Here is an 18,567-nt window from a genome sequence, read left to right as displayed (position 1 = left end):
TAAGGATTTAAAGAAAAATATAGTAAAAGTAACAAAAAAAAAAAAAAAATTTCACCTTAAGAATAATTTTTTAATAGTAACTATCAGTATTTCCTGTTCCTCTTCATGATAAAAGGAAAAAGTTTTTGTAATGAAAATTTTATTTATTATAAGTTTTTTATGATACGAGCAAAAAGAAAAAAAACTATTAACAAAGTGATAAAAAGAAAAAAAATCCTTATGATAAGGTGAAAAAATTGTTACAATAAGATTTTTATGATATGATAAAGGTAAACAAAGATGGAACAAATTGTGAGAAAAATTGTGATAAGTTGCCGTTTTTGTTACTTTTAATTAATTGTAGAAAAGTTAAAAACAAAATTTACCACCAAATTCAATTTAGTACATTAATAAATTTTATGGCAGTAAAGAGAGAAAGAAAGTTGGAAAACAAAATTATGATAAGAAATAATGATAAGAAACAAGAAAACATGCAAATAAGTATGTGTAAAAAAGAGGTGACAAAAAGGAAAAAAAAATTTAAACCTTTAATTTACAACTTGAACAGAGTTAACCATAATAAATTTATATCATAATATGGGATTAAATTTAAATATATATGTCCCTACTGGAAATTAACATTTTGCAAAAAATATAAAATCATTTAGGCAATGAATAACTTAATTATATTTTGAAAAAAAAATATCTTTTGCTACTTTCATATGTTAAATAATAATGTTAACAGCACTGTTTAGAGCATTTGATTAGTATTGTTTTTTTTTTATAATTCTTGCAAATCTTTAAATAATTAAATTTAACAATAAATTTGAATAAATATTTCATTGTTTCACTTTTGAGGGAAAAAAAAAACTTTTGCATTTTAAACAATCGAAAATTTTATCACTTCCAAAAAAAGCAAAGAAAATCGAATACTTTGGAAAAAATTTTATAAAAACGCAACATAATAATTTCCTATTACTTTTTTCACTCTTTTGCATAATTTTTTTAATAATTATAATAAAATGCATTTGAATTTTTTGTACAGTTACAAAAACATAATAAAATCTAACAGAATTAATTTCATCGATGTGAAATGCAAATATAAAATAAAATAATAAAAACGAAAAATTTTTGTAAAAAAACGTTCATTTTTATTTACAAATGGAAAAAAAGAAAAATTAAACATTCAAACTTTAGTTTACGTACATTATCGTTTGAAATTGTGTATTTCTTTATTGCAACTTATTCATTTAATCAATTATTGAATAATTTTTCTTTTCTATTATCAAAATAAAAAAAAAAAAATGAAAGAATGAAAATATAATTTAAAATTTTCCTAAAATATAACCGCTATACAAGAGTATGTTTACAATGAATTCGAGCTGTTTCACTAGGTGACAGCTGTCGTCGATTTAAGGTATGTTGAACTTCATTCATTGTAGATTGTGTCGCATGTGTCGGATGTTGTTTTGATGTTGATAACGATGATAATGGCAAAGATTGATGGGATAGTGGTGAACGATTCGGCAGTATACCGGAACGATCTTCACTAATATTTACTCGCATCAAAAATTGCTGCAATAAGGTATCAGTTTGAACAGCTTCCTGAAATTATCATTAGAAAAAAGCTTTTTTTTTTTTTTCCTTTTTTAAGGAATGAAAATGAGTGTAGTAAAATTAAAAGGTCTTATTAAAATGATTAAATTTGAAAGGATTAGATATTCTATTAAACGAATAAATTCTTTAATTAAGAAAGTTATATTCTATTAAAACAGGTAAATTCTTTAATTAAGAAAGTTATATTCTATTAAAACAGGTAAATTCTTTAATTAAGAAATTTATGTATAACTAGGCAATTTAAAAAGCTCAACCAGGTATACTTTTTTTGAATTCGATCAAAATTTCATGACCGAAAAGTAAAAAATTCATTCTTTAAATTATGATATTCTTGTACACTTAATCAATCTTTCTAATATATCATCTCATCAGTTGAATCAAAAATATTCTAATTTATTTTATTTAATAAAATAAATATTTTTTGAAATTAAAATACCTGAGTATTTGATGCTCGTGCATAATATGGTATAGCATAATGGATTGGTTTTTTGTGCTGAAATTTGAATTCTTAAAAAAAAAAAAAAAAAAAAAAAAAAAAAAAAAAACAAATGTAATTAAATTATATCAATATTTTTCAGCAGAAAAAAAAAAGGTACACAATAAAATATTAATGAAAGTTAATTTTTATATGAAATAAATTTTACCCTTTGGAAATGCTTTCCATGTGATGTGACACATTCTGAATCAGTATAGTACAATCTTGGATCATCACCAACAACAACCATTCGAGATTCTGAATCACTTGATAACTGAGGTCTTTCTAGCACTTCCGAATGATGCCATTTCGGTTTTGCTTCATGAAGAAAAACTCGTGCTTCCACTTTACCCAATTTAATTTGCGGATTGATTTTACTCATTGGCAAATTTCGATTTCCATCATTTAATTTCTTTTTACATTCCGTATTAGTATCGGATATCGCTGCCGAAATATGTATTTCCGGATGGACAACAATACTTGTATCATTTGGCTTCAATTCTTGGGCAATTTCATCTTGTCCTACTTTTTGTCTTAAATCTGATTTTAATTTGCCATATCTATTTTCTTCGTCGTTCCTGCAAAATTTCAGAATATCTGTTGCACAAAGATTGACGAATCTTTTTTTTTTTTTTTTTTTTTTTTTAGATAAAGATATGTATAAGTGCAAAATTTAAATTTTCACTTTTCAAAATTTAAATTCTTTTTTCTTACCTATTATGTTCTTCCAGTTTTAGAGTACCAGTAATTTCATTAAATTCATCTTCTGCTTCTATTTCACTTTCAGAATATATTGTCGGTGATAATGTTTGCATTTCCATTAATGGTGACATCATTGCATTTGTATAACTAAAATAATAATTTAATTAATTAATTTTTCTTAATAAATCATTTCAATTCAGACATAAAAGAAATTCCTCTTTCTTTCTTTTTTTTCTTTCTTTTTTTTTTTTGAACAAATTATTCTTACCTACTGTATGGATCGGCGTACGAGAAGCGTGGATCTGATACATTTGACATATCATCATATTCTCGATTTTCAACTTCTTTTGATGATTGATGGAATGAATCATCGTTTGCAAATGATTTGTGATTTTGATGTTGTTGATCTTGGATTTGATGACTGTAATTATTCTCATTGAAATTATCAAAATGATATAATTTTTTGAATGATTTAAATAAGTTAATAATTCCAATCGATAATTTTTTTTTTTTTTAGTTGCTGAATTATATGATAAATTTGATTTTTAACATTAGCAATGTTAGATCATATGATTTACTTATTTATTTAACAATTAAAAATGAATCTAAGCAGAAATAATCAAATTACTGAAACAATAACTATTGGCTAGCAGAAATAATCAATTTACTGAAACAATAATATAATATAGAGAGTCTTTTGCTGATAAGCATAAGTCTGCATGAATTTGAATTTACCTGTTATTATCATTTGCAGGTTTAATTAATGAGACAGTCTGTTCCATTAAAGTTTCATGATATTGTGGTACTGATAAATCTTCTAATACCATTTGCTTTTTAATTTGCTTTCCATTACTAAAAGTTTTGCAATGTTAAAAAATTATTAAAAAAAAAAAAAAAAAAAAAAATAATGTTTTAGATACAATAATATTTGCATCGATAATGAATAACATAAATGCTTCTTCGTTATTTCTTTTTTTTTTTTTAAAAAAAAAAAGCTTTTTAGGAAATAATTTAACATTCAATGGTTTATCATAAATATTCTTAATCATTTCTGATAATATTATCAATTATTAAATAAGGTATAAAATTGCTGCAAAATCAATGAACGAAACATTGTTATTACATTTTTAGCTAATTTTATTTATTGCATTTATTAATACTTTAGTTTGCTCAGCAAAATCTGTTATGATAAGATTTTGATAGCTAGAAAAATCACTTAATAGCCTAAGTATTTCGATTAAACCAAATTTTTAAATTAAATTTTTTTTTTTTTTGAAAATTTAAGATAAATAACAGTTTTACTTTTTAGTAGTGAAAAAACCGTTTCGATTACTTTTTATTTCATTATCATCTTCTCCAATTAATTTTTCTGATGAAGGACTGAAATATTAATTTATTTTTGATTACCAATAAAACATTCATTAAATAATCGATTAAAAATTATTTCAAGTTTTAAACAATCTTTTTCTCTCTAAAAATCAATAAAAATAAGGTTGCTAATTTAAAAGAAAAAGAAAATTAAACATTACTAATCTTTAAAATGAAATTCCTTTTTTTTTTTTTTTTTTTTATCAATGACTGATTAAAGCAAATAATTTTAACAGTAAACAAAAAATTATTTTAACCAGCTATGTAAACACGATTCGGTAATGGATGTCATCGAACGTTGATCATCCGATGTTGCTGATTTTCCGGCACATATGAATGATTCATTTCCGGATTCAATATCATTTTGATTATATCGTAGACGATTTTTTCTTGCTCTTAAAAAAAAAAAAAGGAGAATTAAAATTTTGCTAATCGAATTTTTCATAAATTCTTTTTTAGTTTCTTTAATGAATACAATCTTAATTTAGTAAATATCACCTTTATATACTTTTACTTGTTCCTTTTTTTGTAGTTATTAACTAATTCTGTTATACTTTAACTTGTTCCGTTTTTTTTTTTTTGTAATTTAACTAAATTTGTCTAACTGATCTTTTTTTTTAAAAAAATATAAACTTATTGACCTATTGGAATTTTTATTTAAACCAAGCCAAGTTATAATTTTTTGCTTCCAACCACGTTTCACTTCAATCATTTCGGTTTTTTCATCGTCTTTTTGATGTTTTTTCAGTTTCTGTTCCGGTTCTTCCTCTTCTGATTCCGAATGTTCCGCTTCGCTAACACTTCTAAATGATGCCTTCTTTGATGGCTACATTTTTAAATTTAAATATAAACTGTCAATTAATAAATATTAAATTAATATTTTCCGGACATTATCGAATAAATGGTTATAATATGAATGAATTATCAAGTAATTCTAATTATGTCAATGAAATATAAATTTGGCATTTATTGAAGAAGAAAATTACTAAATAAATAAATAAATTTAGCATTCATTCGCATAAGTTTAGTTCAATATTTAATCAATAATTCTGATAGATCTTATCATCTAATCATATCACTGATGCATTATTATAACATATGCATTTGTTATGACTTACTTTAATGAGGGAACATAACTGTGTAAATCCTTATTACTTCTTTTATGCGATTTATCCGATAAAATTTCATCCTCCTAAAATTTCAATTTTGATTTATGATTTTTGATTACATTATTTGATTATTTTTTTCTTAAAACTATTAAAATGAAGCAAATTAAAGAAAAAAAAATTAAATATAATACAAAATAAGTATTCATTCTATGCAATAAAAGATTGCTAACATAATATAACTTAAAATATAGTCTTCAAAAAAATATAAAATAAAATAATCAAATGTAATTATGCAAATATAACTTAAAAAATAATGCAAAAAAAAAAAAAAAAATTAACCAAAATATTATTAGTTTTATTTGTTGTATTATTACTATCACTGGCAATTAAAGAAGAATGTTGAATTTCTTGATTATTAGAAATTTGACGTTTCTTTCCACCACCAGCCAATTCGAAAATTCGTTTTTTTTCTTCTGTTCTTTCCTAAAAATTTTTAGTCTTGAAAATGAAATAAAACAAATGTCGAAAGTTAAGAAAAAAAAAAAAAAACTTTTTTTTCTGTTTTGTTACTCAAATAGATACTAAAGGAATATGTAAGCGTAATTTGATATATTTAAAAATGAAAAACATTTAAATTTTTACTTGAAACAATAAAAGATACATTATAGTCAAGTAAAAAAAATGGACAAAAAAAACTAGAGTAAAATGAAAGTATAAGTAATAAAGTAATAAACATACATGTAATAATTGTTTGGTGAGATCCGTATTTGCTTCACGTAAACCACGTACCAGAGCAAAAAGGAAATATATTGTTAAAAGAAGAAGTAATAAAACTGGAATAACAATACCCGGTGATATCATATATCTGATCGCATCAACAAGACCTTTTGTTAAATTACGATCAAGCAATTGAACAATTACACTATAGAAACGTTCTTGACTTCTAAAAAAAAAAATTTTGTAGTTTGTGAAAATAGCAAAAAACTTTTAAACATTAACAATTTAATTGATTAAATTTGAAGAATTTCAAAAGAATTTTCAAAATAATGAATAAAATTTGAATGAGAAAAGTAGCAAATTTTTAAATGAAAAAAAAAATTTGTTTTTAGATGTTAAATTTCAAATTCTTTTTTTTTTTTTTTTTTTTAATCTTTTAAATGCCCAATTTCACATTCTTTTTCACACTTCTTTTTTTTTTTTTTTTTTTAAATCTCTGATCATATCAACAAAACCTAAATTTTAAAATTATTGGTGGAAAAAAAAAAAAAAAAGAAAACGAATTAAAACAAACCCAAATGGACCGCATATTTTAGATGGTTTTTTTGAAGCGATTACATAACCAACCGGAAGTGTACAAAGAAATAACATAAGCAATAATAGCATTAAATAAAAATTACTTGACCTGAAAAAAAAAAAAATAATAGTAGAAATTTTTGAAATTACAAAAAAAAGTAAAATAAATTGATTCATATAATTTTAAAATTTATGAATTTATAAATTTCATACAATATTTTATTGCTCCAGTAAAAAAGTTCAACAAAATATATCGTAAAAAGGAAGAATTAAAATTTTGAATATCATACAATATTTAATTGCTGCAGTAAAAAAAATTCAACAAAATATATCATAAATTCAAATTCAAATTTTTTAAAAAAAAAAAAATAAAATAAAATTTTGCAAATTATTTCGACAAAATGGTTTTTTTTTTTGAGTATTTATTGTAAATTAATAATTTTTTAAATTTTATTAAATTTTAAATTAAATTTTCATACCTGGAAGCACGAAATATTTGCCGAGCTGGCACATTACAAGTCATCACAGCCCAACCTCGAATATACATTAGAATAATTAATTTAATATTATTAATTGCTGGTAGCATAGGAACAAAAAATAAACCCAACCATATCATTCCTTGATTATTTACCAAATGTAACACATTTTCAGCAACTTTAAATTCACCATATTCTGGCTGAAATTATTATAAAAAAAAAAAATTTTTTTTTTTAAAATAATTTTTTAAAAAATTGATAATTTATTTTTTTTTTTTTTGTTTAAATATTGATAAGAATAAAAAGAAAAAAAAAAAACGCACAAATGTTGTTTCCAAATTCCAAAACCACCAAATATTGGTGTATCGAACCCAAAGAGCTCGAAAAAAATCGATCACCAAAATGGATGCAATTGTCATTACCAAATCAGTTGTCACCAATTTTGTTATTTCCTTTAATTTTTTCTTTTTTTTTTTTTTTTTAGAATTAAATGAAATTTTTGAATAAATATTATTTTATTTTTAATTATTCTATACTTATAATTTAAGCCATATCTTATTTCGTTTATTTGATCATTGTAAAATATTCAAATTTTATTTCTTTTACTGCAGTGAATATTTTTTCATTTCAACTACCTTTCCAAATCATTTATATCATTTAGAATTAGTAACAATTAAAATAATCAATAATCATTTTAATATTGCAATAATATGCAAATAAAAGTTACTAATAAAGATAATGATAATGCACTAATGATAATAATTAGCAGAATAATAGATGATTTTAAAAAAAAAAAGAAAATGATTTTAAAATATATAATTTTAATAAAAATATGACTTTAACAAGTTACTTACCTAATTTTAATAGTAATTATGATAATGAAAAACGAAAATGATTTTAAAATATATGATTTTTAATAAAAATTTAAAGTATATGATTTTAACAAGTAACTTACCTAATTTTAATGATAATTATAACAACGAAAAAAAAAAAGAAATATGACAAACCTCTCCGATAAGATTTTCCCAACATTCCTCATACCAATCCGTGGACAAACGAGCTGCTGACAAAACCGCTTGTACGGTAGTGGAATAATTTAGAAATGTTGGTTTAGCGGAAATATTTTTTGTCCAATCAGTGTTACCAATTGGATATGCAACAAACGTACTTGCATTCATAATACCACGTCGATTTTCACTTACAACAGCTTTTGGATTTGTGATACCAAGTGGGCCAAAGTTTGGAAAAACCTTGAAAAGTGATAATGATTTATAGAATCATGATAAAAAATCATTATAATCATTTTAGGTATTTTAGGTAAAAATAATATGTGAAATAATAAGCATTTAGTAATATTAAAAATGTAAAATTATGATATAGTAATAAGTATAATCATGCTAGAAATGCTATAATTATTACATTATAACTATACTAACCAATTATTTTTTTATAGATTTACTTGCTAAAAAAATTTCAATGTAATTATAATAAAAATATTACTGTTATTTTAATTACTCACTAAAATACAACTATTTTTATATTTTATCATTAAGAAGAAAAAAAAAAAACGCCTGCATTTGTTGATAGAATAATTTATGCATAATTATAAATTTAATTGAAACTAAAAAACTAATACTGTTAAGAACTCAGTTATAAATCATAATAATCATGACAATGATAATTCTCGCAAAATTATAAATGATAATCATAATTATGATATATAGTTTTCAAAAAAAAAAAAAAAAATGCTAAAGTATGAAATTGGAAGAATAATAAAAGTTAAACTAATTTTTTTTTTTGCAAATAATATCAAGAATAATTGTGATATAATTAGTTCTTACAGTTGTCCATGATTTGCCAGGAGATGGCGTTGTTGGAATGTCAATGAATTTACTACGATTGAAAAGTGATGATGCAACAGATGGAAAATCGAATACCACTTGACGACCAGTTCTGATAATGAATATTCAATTTATTATCACTATTTTCAGTGAATTTTAAAAAGAAACATTAAGAAAGTACATAATAATAATAATAATAATAATAATAATAATAATAATAATAATAATAATAATAATAATAATAATAATAATAATAATAATAATAATAATAATAATAATAATAATAATAATAATAATTAGAATATAAGTATTATGTAATATTTGACGATCAGTTCTGATAATAAATATTTAATATATAGTATTTCAGTTATTTAATATCATTATTTTCAGTGAATTTTAAAAAGAAACATTAAGAAAGTACATAATAATAATAATATTAATAATAACAATTAGAATATAAGTATTACATAATATTTGACGATCAGTTCTGATAATAATAATTCAATTTATTATCACTATTTTCAGTGAATTTTAAAAAAAAAAAAAAAAACATTAAGAAATTACATATTAATAATAACAATAATAATATAAGAATTATAATATTTGATGACCAGCGCTGTTAATAAATAATATAAATATTTATATTATTATGTAAGCAAAAAAGAAAGATTCAATTAATAGCATTTCAATTATTTAATTTCATTGTTTTCAGTGAATTTCAAAAAGAAAGTTTTAGAAAGTGCATAATAATGTTATAAGTATTACATAATATAAGTATATAATATACGATATTAATATAATTTGATTATAACATATTAAAATAATTTTTTTAAATGAAATTTCTTTTTTAAATTTTATTTTTTGAATAAAAATAATTTTAAATTTTTTAATTAATTTCGTTGACTTTCCATTAAAATAATTTAATTATCGAAATAATATATTTATTACATTAAGAAAGTACAATAACAATGCCAAATCATTTGTATGATCAAATTACCGATCATTTTTCTTTATTCTTCATACTGATGAAAAATTGATTGATTGTAAAGTTATAAATTATTTGCAGTGTTCAAATTATTTTTACTAATGCATTATCTTAAAATATTTTTTAAATAATTTAAAAATTATTCAATCAAAAGAAGTTCATAAATGAAGTCTTATTAAATACAAATTTGATATAAATAATTTTAAGTTAAAAAAAAAAAAAAAAAACAGAAAAATGAATATAAATTAAAATGAACCGTTGTTTAATAAATTGATTATAGGAAGTGTTGTAAACCGGTGCCTTGTTATGATGATAATCGGAAGAATACTGTGCAACCGGAATAAGACGTTCACCAACGTTTCGTTGACTTTCCATTGTATTCAACATGAACATCAATGAAATAATAAGAGTATAATAATTCAATATGTAGAGGAATAAAACCCTGAAATAATTAATCTGATAAAAAAAAAAAAAAAAAACTCTGACAAATCTGATAAAAAGCAATCACTATTAAATCTAATAATTTTAATTAATAAAGAAAAATTAATTTTTGATAATGAAAAAAATTATTAGCAATTAAAATTTAAAATAGGAAAAACTATTGAAATTATCAATTATTATCAATAATCAAAGAGATACAAACAGCATATAACATTTTATTCTTACTTTAATGCAAATATTTAGTATTATTATACGTCGAAACTTTGATATATTATATTCAATCGATTTGTAGGACAAAACTAAGATCAAATTATAGTAGTATAGGTAATAGTCTTATGATTATAGTATAGGTAATACTTGTAGTATAAGTAATCCTTTCATCTGATACTTTAGATAAAAATAAATAAAATTTGATCAAACAATACGATACCTTCCTAATTGTAGTCGAAGAGCAGTTCGTGGATGATAACGTTCCATTTTACTGATGAGATCGAAAAAATTTGGAAATGTTAAAGTGATAAATGAGACCGTTATTGATACAGCATTCTAAAATGAATTCGACCAATTATTTGATAATAATTTAAATTTCAAAATTTCAAAAAAAAAAAAAAAAAAATTTACAGAAATTATCTTTTATAATATTATTATAAATAAAAAATTAGGATGAATTTTTTTTGCTTTATCATTCATACTTGTAAAAATTAAAAATGTAAATTTATTTAATTCAATTTTATAAATTTAATTTTAATTGAAAATTTTATAGAAGCCATAAAATAAACCTATACCCGCTGTATGAAACTTGTCTTTGTTGTAATTTGACTAACAGCAAGAATAGCCCATACTGATCCAGCTTGCATCGCAAACACTAATATATTTGCTAAGACACGAAGAGTAAATTGAAGAAAGCTATAAAAAAAAAAAAAAACAAAAAAGAAAAAAAAATTAATAAAATAATTTTTGTTATTAAAATTTCTTATGAAAAAAAAAAAATAAAATTTAATTATTTAGAGAATTGGAAATTTTTTTTTTTTTTTTGCAAATTTTTTAAATTGTAATTTTAGGAAAAAATTTTTAAACGATCGCACATTTTTTTTTTTTTTAAATGATTGCTTGATTATCAGAAAATTTTTGATTCATAGCAAATATAAATTGTAAAATCAAATGAAATAAAAGTTTAGTGATATGATTCAAATTATCACTGATATCATTTGATCTATAGAATTTCCTTCTGATTATCATTTGTTGCTTATCATTCGTTTCTTCTAATTTTTATTGAGCATATTTATTGTTATTTTGAAAGATAGACAAAACATACGCTATTTATTAAAAAAAAATATATATTATACAATGCAAATAAATTAAATGACGTATTTCACGTATTTCACTTAAGATAAGTGAAAAGAAAAAAAAGAATAATATTGGTTAATAAATACTTACTCGAATTTTTTTGTACGGTTTACATTGTATTCAGCAATTATTTCCTGCAAAAATACTTCAAATTAGTTAAATAAATCCAATTTCAAACAATTAATTCTAATCTAAATTCATTAAATTCAATTAAATTTAAATTCAGAATGCAAAATTTGTAATTTTAGAAATTTAAAACAAAACAAACAAACAAAAATGCAATATAACGTACTCGAAATTTGTTAACATTAGCCATTACAAAGTTCGAAGCAGTTTCCGCATTTCCGATTGAGTAATCCCAACCGGCAAATAATTTCCAGTTAAATACATATTGTTCCGCTTTACCACCGGCAAGCTTACTTTGTCGAGCATTTGATGCCATCCTGAAAAATATTCCTTAATTTTTCTCTAAACTATTGCTACATTCAAATATCCATTAAAATTCCTTACACTATAACCGTTTATGAAACTATTTCCGGTCACAATTTATGAAAAATATAAGAAATTATTTTTTATAAAGTTTTTGAAAATTATTCTGTCTTTAAAGTTAAAATTAAAAAACAAAAAAGCTATTGATTTGATAAATTTGCATAAAAAAAAAAATAAAATAAATTAAAAAAAAAAATTAAAATAGTATAAAACTTACTTTTGTAAGATAATAAAGAAACTGTAACCGAGAATAAATAAATTTACAATAAAATATGCAACAGGTACACTGTATTGCACCGTATCACCGAAATATGTCTCACTGCTATAGTAGCCATAAAATAACAATGAATACTCGAAATAGCCCTAAAATGAAATTTAATTAAGAAAGAAAAATTTGAAAAAAGGGAAAAAATCTAGTAAATAACGTTAAAAAATTTTAGCAATAATTTTATTTTATAATTTTAGTATAGTATTTTAATATTAATTTCATTTTATAATTTTAGTATAGTATTTTAATATTAATTTATTTTATAATTTTAGTATAGTATTTTAGTAATGATTTTATTTTATAATTTTAGTACAGTATTTTAGTATTAATTTCATTTTATAATTTTAGTACAGTATTTTAGTAATAATTTCATTTTATAATTTTAGTATAGTATTTTAATATTAATTTCATTTTATAATTTTAGTATAGTATTTTAATATTAATTTCATTTTATAATTTTAGTATAGTATTTTAGTAATATTTCATTTTATAATTTTAGTATAGTATTTTAATATTAATTTCATTTTATAATTTTAGTATAGTATTTTAATATTAATTTCATTTTATAATTTTAGTATAGTATTTTAGTAATGATTTTATTTTATAATTTTAGTACAGTATTTTAGTATTAATTTCATTTTATAATTTTAGTATAGTATTTTAGTAATAATTTTATTTTATAATTTTAGTATAACATTAAATAGAAAAAGAGTTAAATTCATTTTACAATTATTCTAATTTATATGCAATCAGGTCATTCAAACTTTTAAAAAATATATAGTTTGCTTTTTTTAAACACTGTTACATTCCATTATAATTATTATTATTATTGTTATTATCATTATTATTATTATTTGAATGGTTCAGCTTAGTGATAATATCCTATAAATCATAATAAATTATCAGCAAATCTTCAGTGATCTAAAGTGATCTTTTGATTTTAATTCCTTTCTAATTGAGTACTATATGAATTTCATTAGTTTATAAACAATAAACAATATATTTTATTAAAATAATAATGCAATAATGCATGCATAACATTTTTGTCAACGATTTTTACAACGATATTATTGGACAAATATTTTTTGAAAGTATTTTGAAAATTAGTTTTAGTAGAAAATGCAAATTTATTTGTCATCGACAGATTAGCAAAACTCAGTAATTAATTTTATTAATACTTTTTTGACAATTTGTTAATTAATATTTTTCCTTTTAACTTTTATAGCGATTTTATGTCTACAAAAAAAAAAAAAAAAAAAAAAAAAAACGAATACTTTAATAAAAAATACTTACTTTAAAATCAAGAACAGTATTCAACTCATCAGCTCGTGGTATATCTTTCTCTTTCATAACTTTAATATGATACGTTCGATTAAATCGTTCTGGACCACCTCGAGAATCTGCTAACCACTAAACAAACCCTTTTTTTTTCGCTAATATAATAAATATTTTATAAAATTTATCATTTTAGATAGGCAATAATTGCTATTAAATTAATTTACATAAAATTTTTACAAAAAATTAGTGACAAAAATTTAATGTAATATAAAATTTTAACAAAGTTTTCAAAAAGGAAAAAAAAAAAAGAGAAAGTTATATTTTCAGCTTTTAAATTGTTAATTTTAATAATATTTTAACTTTGTTCAAAGCACTTGAATTTATTTTAGAAAACAGCTTCACAATTGTTTAAACATACATATTTAAATAAGCAAACTTTCATTATTGATATGTTTGCATGCTTAATCACGTTCACGTTACGATCACGTTTTTCAAGCAAACTTACGTGAATTATATTTGAAAAGTAAAATAAACCTTAACATTTTAAATTTATTATATCATTCATTTATCGAAAGTATACTTACCTCTGGAATGGTAACAAACAACATCATTATTATTGTCATAGTAATGTTTACACTAAGAATCCATCGTAAGAATGTAAAATAAGATGAAACTACAGAACCATAATGACCTAAAATAAATATGCAAATTATCAATTTAAACTTCAAAAATAATAAATACAAAAAATTTAATTAATAATATAAAATTCACTATGCATTCAAAGGTTTCAAGAAGTTTCTTCTTTGTTTAAATCGTTTATGTGAAAATCTTGGAGGAAATTGTTGTTTTCTAAAAATTTATTTTACTAATTTTAGCATTTCAACAAAAAAGAAATCTTTGATAGAAAACAAAAAAATTATAATCATAATTAATTAGAATATAGAATATATTAGAAAATAAAGAAAAAACTAATTAATTAGAATAATTAATTAAATTAAATTAACCTACTCTCGATTGTTTTAATTTTTGCTTCCCATGGTATTAAATAAATTTTCATATTACTACACCAACGGCCAAATGCTGTCCATTGCCTGGTTGCTTCTACTTTATACAGATGCCATCGTGATACTTTTGATTGTTGACGTTTTAGATATCGTCTTGCTACTCTAAAAAATTTCTTTTAAAATTTAAATTTATATTCATATACTGTAATGAATTTTAGACATTTAATTTTATTAATTATTTTATATGTTTTAACAATTTAATATGATTATTTTTAATTTTTTATTGAAAATAAATTTTATACTTTATAAAGTATTTTTTTTTTTTTTTTGTTTTTAAACAACCATACTGTAATGTTTATCTTTTTTTTTTAAAAATTCAAATGAAGAAGTGATGAATGATTTATTTTGCATACTTTAGGGCACGTCTTTTCCGCTTCATACTCCACGGTTGACTTCGTAAACGGATAATTGCTTCCTTTTTTTGACGTATCGTTTCCAGTACCCATCCTTTTGACATCTGCTTCGGATCTTCTTCTTCCTCTTCCTCATTTTCATCCCTGTAAAAATTTTCATTTTTTAATATTAATCATTTTCTATTATCATTTCAGGCTGTGATGCTATAAAATTCAAAGAAAATAACTATTTAAGTGATTAAAAAAAAAAAAAAAAAAAAATTGAGGCTAAAAGTTTGATAAGAATTTGACAACAAGCATGCAATTATAAATTAAAATAATAATAGATTAAAATATACTTGAATGAATTAATTATAAATTAAAATTTCAATGAATTAATCATAAATTAGAATATACTTGAATGATATATCAGAGCAACAGAAAAGGGAACACTACATTCTAAAATTTTATCCATTAATTCATTTTTATTAAATTTTGATGAATTAATTAATTAAGTTCGTTTTTCTTTTTTAGTTGTTTACATTTTGGCTTAATAGCAATTACTGGATTTTTTCAATGATTTCTTAAATATGCAATAATATATTTGAAATCAGTTTTAGACACTTTTAACATATCACAGAATCTCTTGTAAACTTTAAAAATTAATAAATTTGAACTTTGAAAATTAATAAATTTTGATACAAATCGTTTAATTAATATAAAACACAAATATATGAGATTTTATATTAATGAAACGATTTGTGCTAAATTATTTTTAATTTTTATTACTACCAAAATTTGCTTATGATTAATTAAAAATTGGAGTAAAAAATATAAGTAAAAAACAAAAAAATAAAGAATAAAACTAACTGTGTTCCAGTGAACTGTCCAGGAAGACGAATTGGTTTAACAGTGTTCGAAGAAGATCGTTGAAAAAGTGAAATTAAATCGACCTAAAAATATATGCAAAATTCATCGATAATTTTTGAGAAAAAAAAAAAAGAAATTTTATTAGAAATTTATTTATTTATCAGTTATTTATCAAAATTGATAAATTAAAGTTTGGTAAAGTATTAATTAAATTTTTTATTTCATCTCTTTTCTTTTCTTTTAAAAACTAATTCTAATAAAAAAAAAAAAAAAAAAAAACAATGTGACAAAATTTTTACAAGGAGGGAAGATCGACGAGAAAGCCGTACAGCAGACGATGATTCATCATCAACAGATTCCGGAATACGTTCAGCTGACTGACTGAGTGCGGTACGTTCATCTGAATCGAAATTTTCCGCATCATTTTTTCTAAACTTTCTCAATGCTTGTTGATAAAGCTTCCGGCCAGCTTCTAATGCTTCAGTACAACAACGATGCATCGATTGGCTAACACGTCTCACTGAATTATTATACGTAAAAAGAACACGCTCACTGAATTATTATACGTAAAAAAACAGTCTCACTGAATTATTATACGTAAAAAAACAGTCTCACTGAATTATTATACGTAAAAAGAACACGTCTCACTAAATTATTACACGTAAAAAACACGTCTCACTGAATTATTATACGTAAAATGAACACGTCTCACTTATACGTAATTTCTTAACCTTAATTATTCATTTATGCAATTAATCAAAAAAAGAAATTTTTTTCTCTTTTTGCATCATAAACTTTCTGAATATATAATAAAAATTTTTACAAGAAAATTGAAAATTTTCAAATTCATAAAAAAATTTCAAAAAAAAAAAAAAAACTAAGAAAAGAAAAGTGCAAAATTTTCATTACTAATATTATTTCATTTCAATTTTCTCCTTCTATCTTTTCATTTTAATAAAATTTTGATAAAAATTTGATAAAATTATTTTAATAAAATTTACTAACCTTTTAGAAGGATAGTTTCAGGCAACAAATAACAATTGCAAAGATGGCCTGAACTGTAGAATTGTTGAAAATTTGCATTTATTTTTTGTTGTAAAATAATTGCTGATAAAATGTAATTCGACCACCAAAAAGGCAATAATTAGTTTTAAAATTGCCAAATAATTGTTCATTATCACTTTATCATTTGGTGATATCATTATCCATTATCATTTTATCACTTGGTGATATCATTATCCATTATCACTTTATCATTTAGTGATATCGAACTTATAGTGGCTTTTCAGTACAATAAATGTAAGTAGTTATCATAAAAGTATTGTTATGCATCAAACAGGCCAATTAAAAATTAATAAAATGCTCATTTCGCTTATTCGTCAAAAATTTCACGTATGACCTGGAATTATTTTATAATACAATTATGTAATTATTTTACGTCAAAAATTTCACGCACGACCTGAAATTATTTTATAATACAATTATGCAATTATTTTAGGAATAATGTCATATTGTAATTGTGCACTAGAGCATAAATATAGTTTAGAAAAATGAAATTTGAATAATTTATAACAAATTAACAAAATTGCTTAAATTGAATTAAAATGCAAATTGATTTAATTTTTAGTCATGCAAATGCTAGCAGAACAATTTTTTGAAATATGCCATATTTATTCTTACAAAACTTATTCTAAATATTATAAATTTTTTTGTAAAATAACAAAAAGAATTGAAAAATAAATTTTGCATTATTTATTCTTTTTCAGTTCTAAATTTCAAATATTTAATAATTGAAATTAATTTTGAAAAAAAAAAACCCTGCCATGCGATTGTAGTGTATGTGTATGTCTGTGTGTGTGTGTGTGTGTGTGTGTGTCTGTCTGTCTGTCTATTTTGTGTTGATACGACCTAAGGATGAATTTTATTTTTTTTTTCGTTATTTGAATGCCAACTGTTGAAAGTGTATTTTATAAAAATTCCTTTCTCTCTCTCGCCCTCTCTCTACCTCTCTCTCTCCCTTTTCCCTCTTAGTTTTTCTTTTGTAATTTAGTTTAGACATTTCAATGTTACTTTCTTCAAATTATTTTAACATTTACAAATTGCTTCACTTCGATATCATAAAGTTCAATTATTGTGGAAGCAAAAAAAAATTGATTGATTGATTGATTAACTGATCGATCGATTGACTGATCAATTAATTGATGAAAAAATTTTCAAATGTCCAGGAATGTAAAAAAAGGAAGAAAATATAAATGAAAGAAAATTTTTAACTAAAAACATTTATGTCTTTAAATGATAAAATATCATGTGATTATTTACTGATTAAATATTTTGTTATATAAATAATCATTGTTTATTTGTCTAGCAAATATTTACAAAAATAAATAAGCAAAATCTTTTGCTCATTTTTTTGCTAACCAAAACATAGAACTAATTATTAATTATGAAAAGACAAAAAATAAAAAAAAAAAAACAAAATAAACTATAATAGAAATTATTAACGATAAGAAATTTTAAATTTAAAGCAAATGTTTTGTGATTTATCAATAAATAAAATCTTGACAACTGAAATTAATTAATCATTTTGCAAGAGTTTTGTTTAGTAAAAACAAAAAGAAAAACAAAGTGAAAAA

At 21.7% G+C, this 18,567-nt stretch overlaps 1 protein-coding gene across 4 annotated transcripts; it reads right to left on the bottom strand.

Moving 5' to 3' along the window:
- Nucleotides 1–1,329: 1,329 nt before the first annotated feature.
- Bma-tmc-2 (Uncharacterized protein) lies at nucleotides 1,330–16,434 on the bottom strand (the record flags this gene model as incomplete). 4 transcript variants are annotated; one of them, XM_043075822.1, is made up of 29 exons in its annotated part: nucleotides 1,330–1,584; nucleotides 2,033–2,089; nucleotides 2,241–2,649; nucleotides 2,786–2,920; nucleotides 3,042–3,194; nucleotides 3,509–3,625; nucleotides 4,076–4,153; nucleotides 4,399–4,536; nucleotides 4,783–4,944; nucleotides 5,260–5,333; nucleotides 5,590–5,733; nucleotides 5,989–6,193; nucleotides 6,542–6,652; nucleotides 7,023–7,219; nucleotides 7,343–7,471; nucleotides 8,027–8,269; nucleotides 8,861–8,972; nucleotides 10,102–10,287; nucleotides 10,717–10,832; nucleotides 11,072–11,192; nucleotides 11,724–11,767; nucleotides 11,926–12,076; nucleotides 12,340–12,485; nucleotides 13,684–13,800; nucleotides 14,253–14,359; nucleotides 14,677–14,834; nucleotides 15,086–15,229; nucleotides 15,935–16,017; nucleotides 16,234–16,434. In XM_043075822.1, 29 exons carry the CDS (start codon nucleotides 16,432–16,434, stop codon nucleotides 1,330–1,332), a joined length of 4,293 nt encoding a protein of 1,430 aa, XP_042931756.1. The 4 variants fall into 4 exon arrangements, with proteins under 4 accessions (XP_042931756.1, XP_042931755.1, XP_042931757.1 ...); XM_043075821.1 differs by having other exon boundaries at nucleotides 1,330–1,554; XM_043075823.1 differs by lacking the exons at nucleotides 10,717–10,832; nucleotides 11,072–11,192; nucleotides 11,724–11,767; ... (6 more) ...; nucleotides 15,935–16,017; nucleotides 16,234–16,434 and having other exon boundaries at nucleotides 10,102–10,238.
- Between the last annotated feature and the right edge of the window lie 2,133 nt (nucleotides 16,435–18,567).

This window comes from Brugia malayi (genome assembly GCF_000002995.4).
Source record: "Brugia malayi strain FR3 genome assembly, contig: Bm_v4_ChrX_scaffold_001, whole genome shotgun sequence".
NCBI lineage: Eukaryota > Metazoa > Nematoda > Chromadorea > Rhabditida > Onchocercidae > Brugia > Brugia malayi.
Note: the sequence above shows the minus strand (reverse complement) of the source record. Positions and strands in the feature narration are given on the sequence as shown.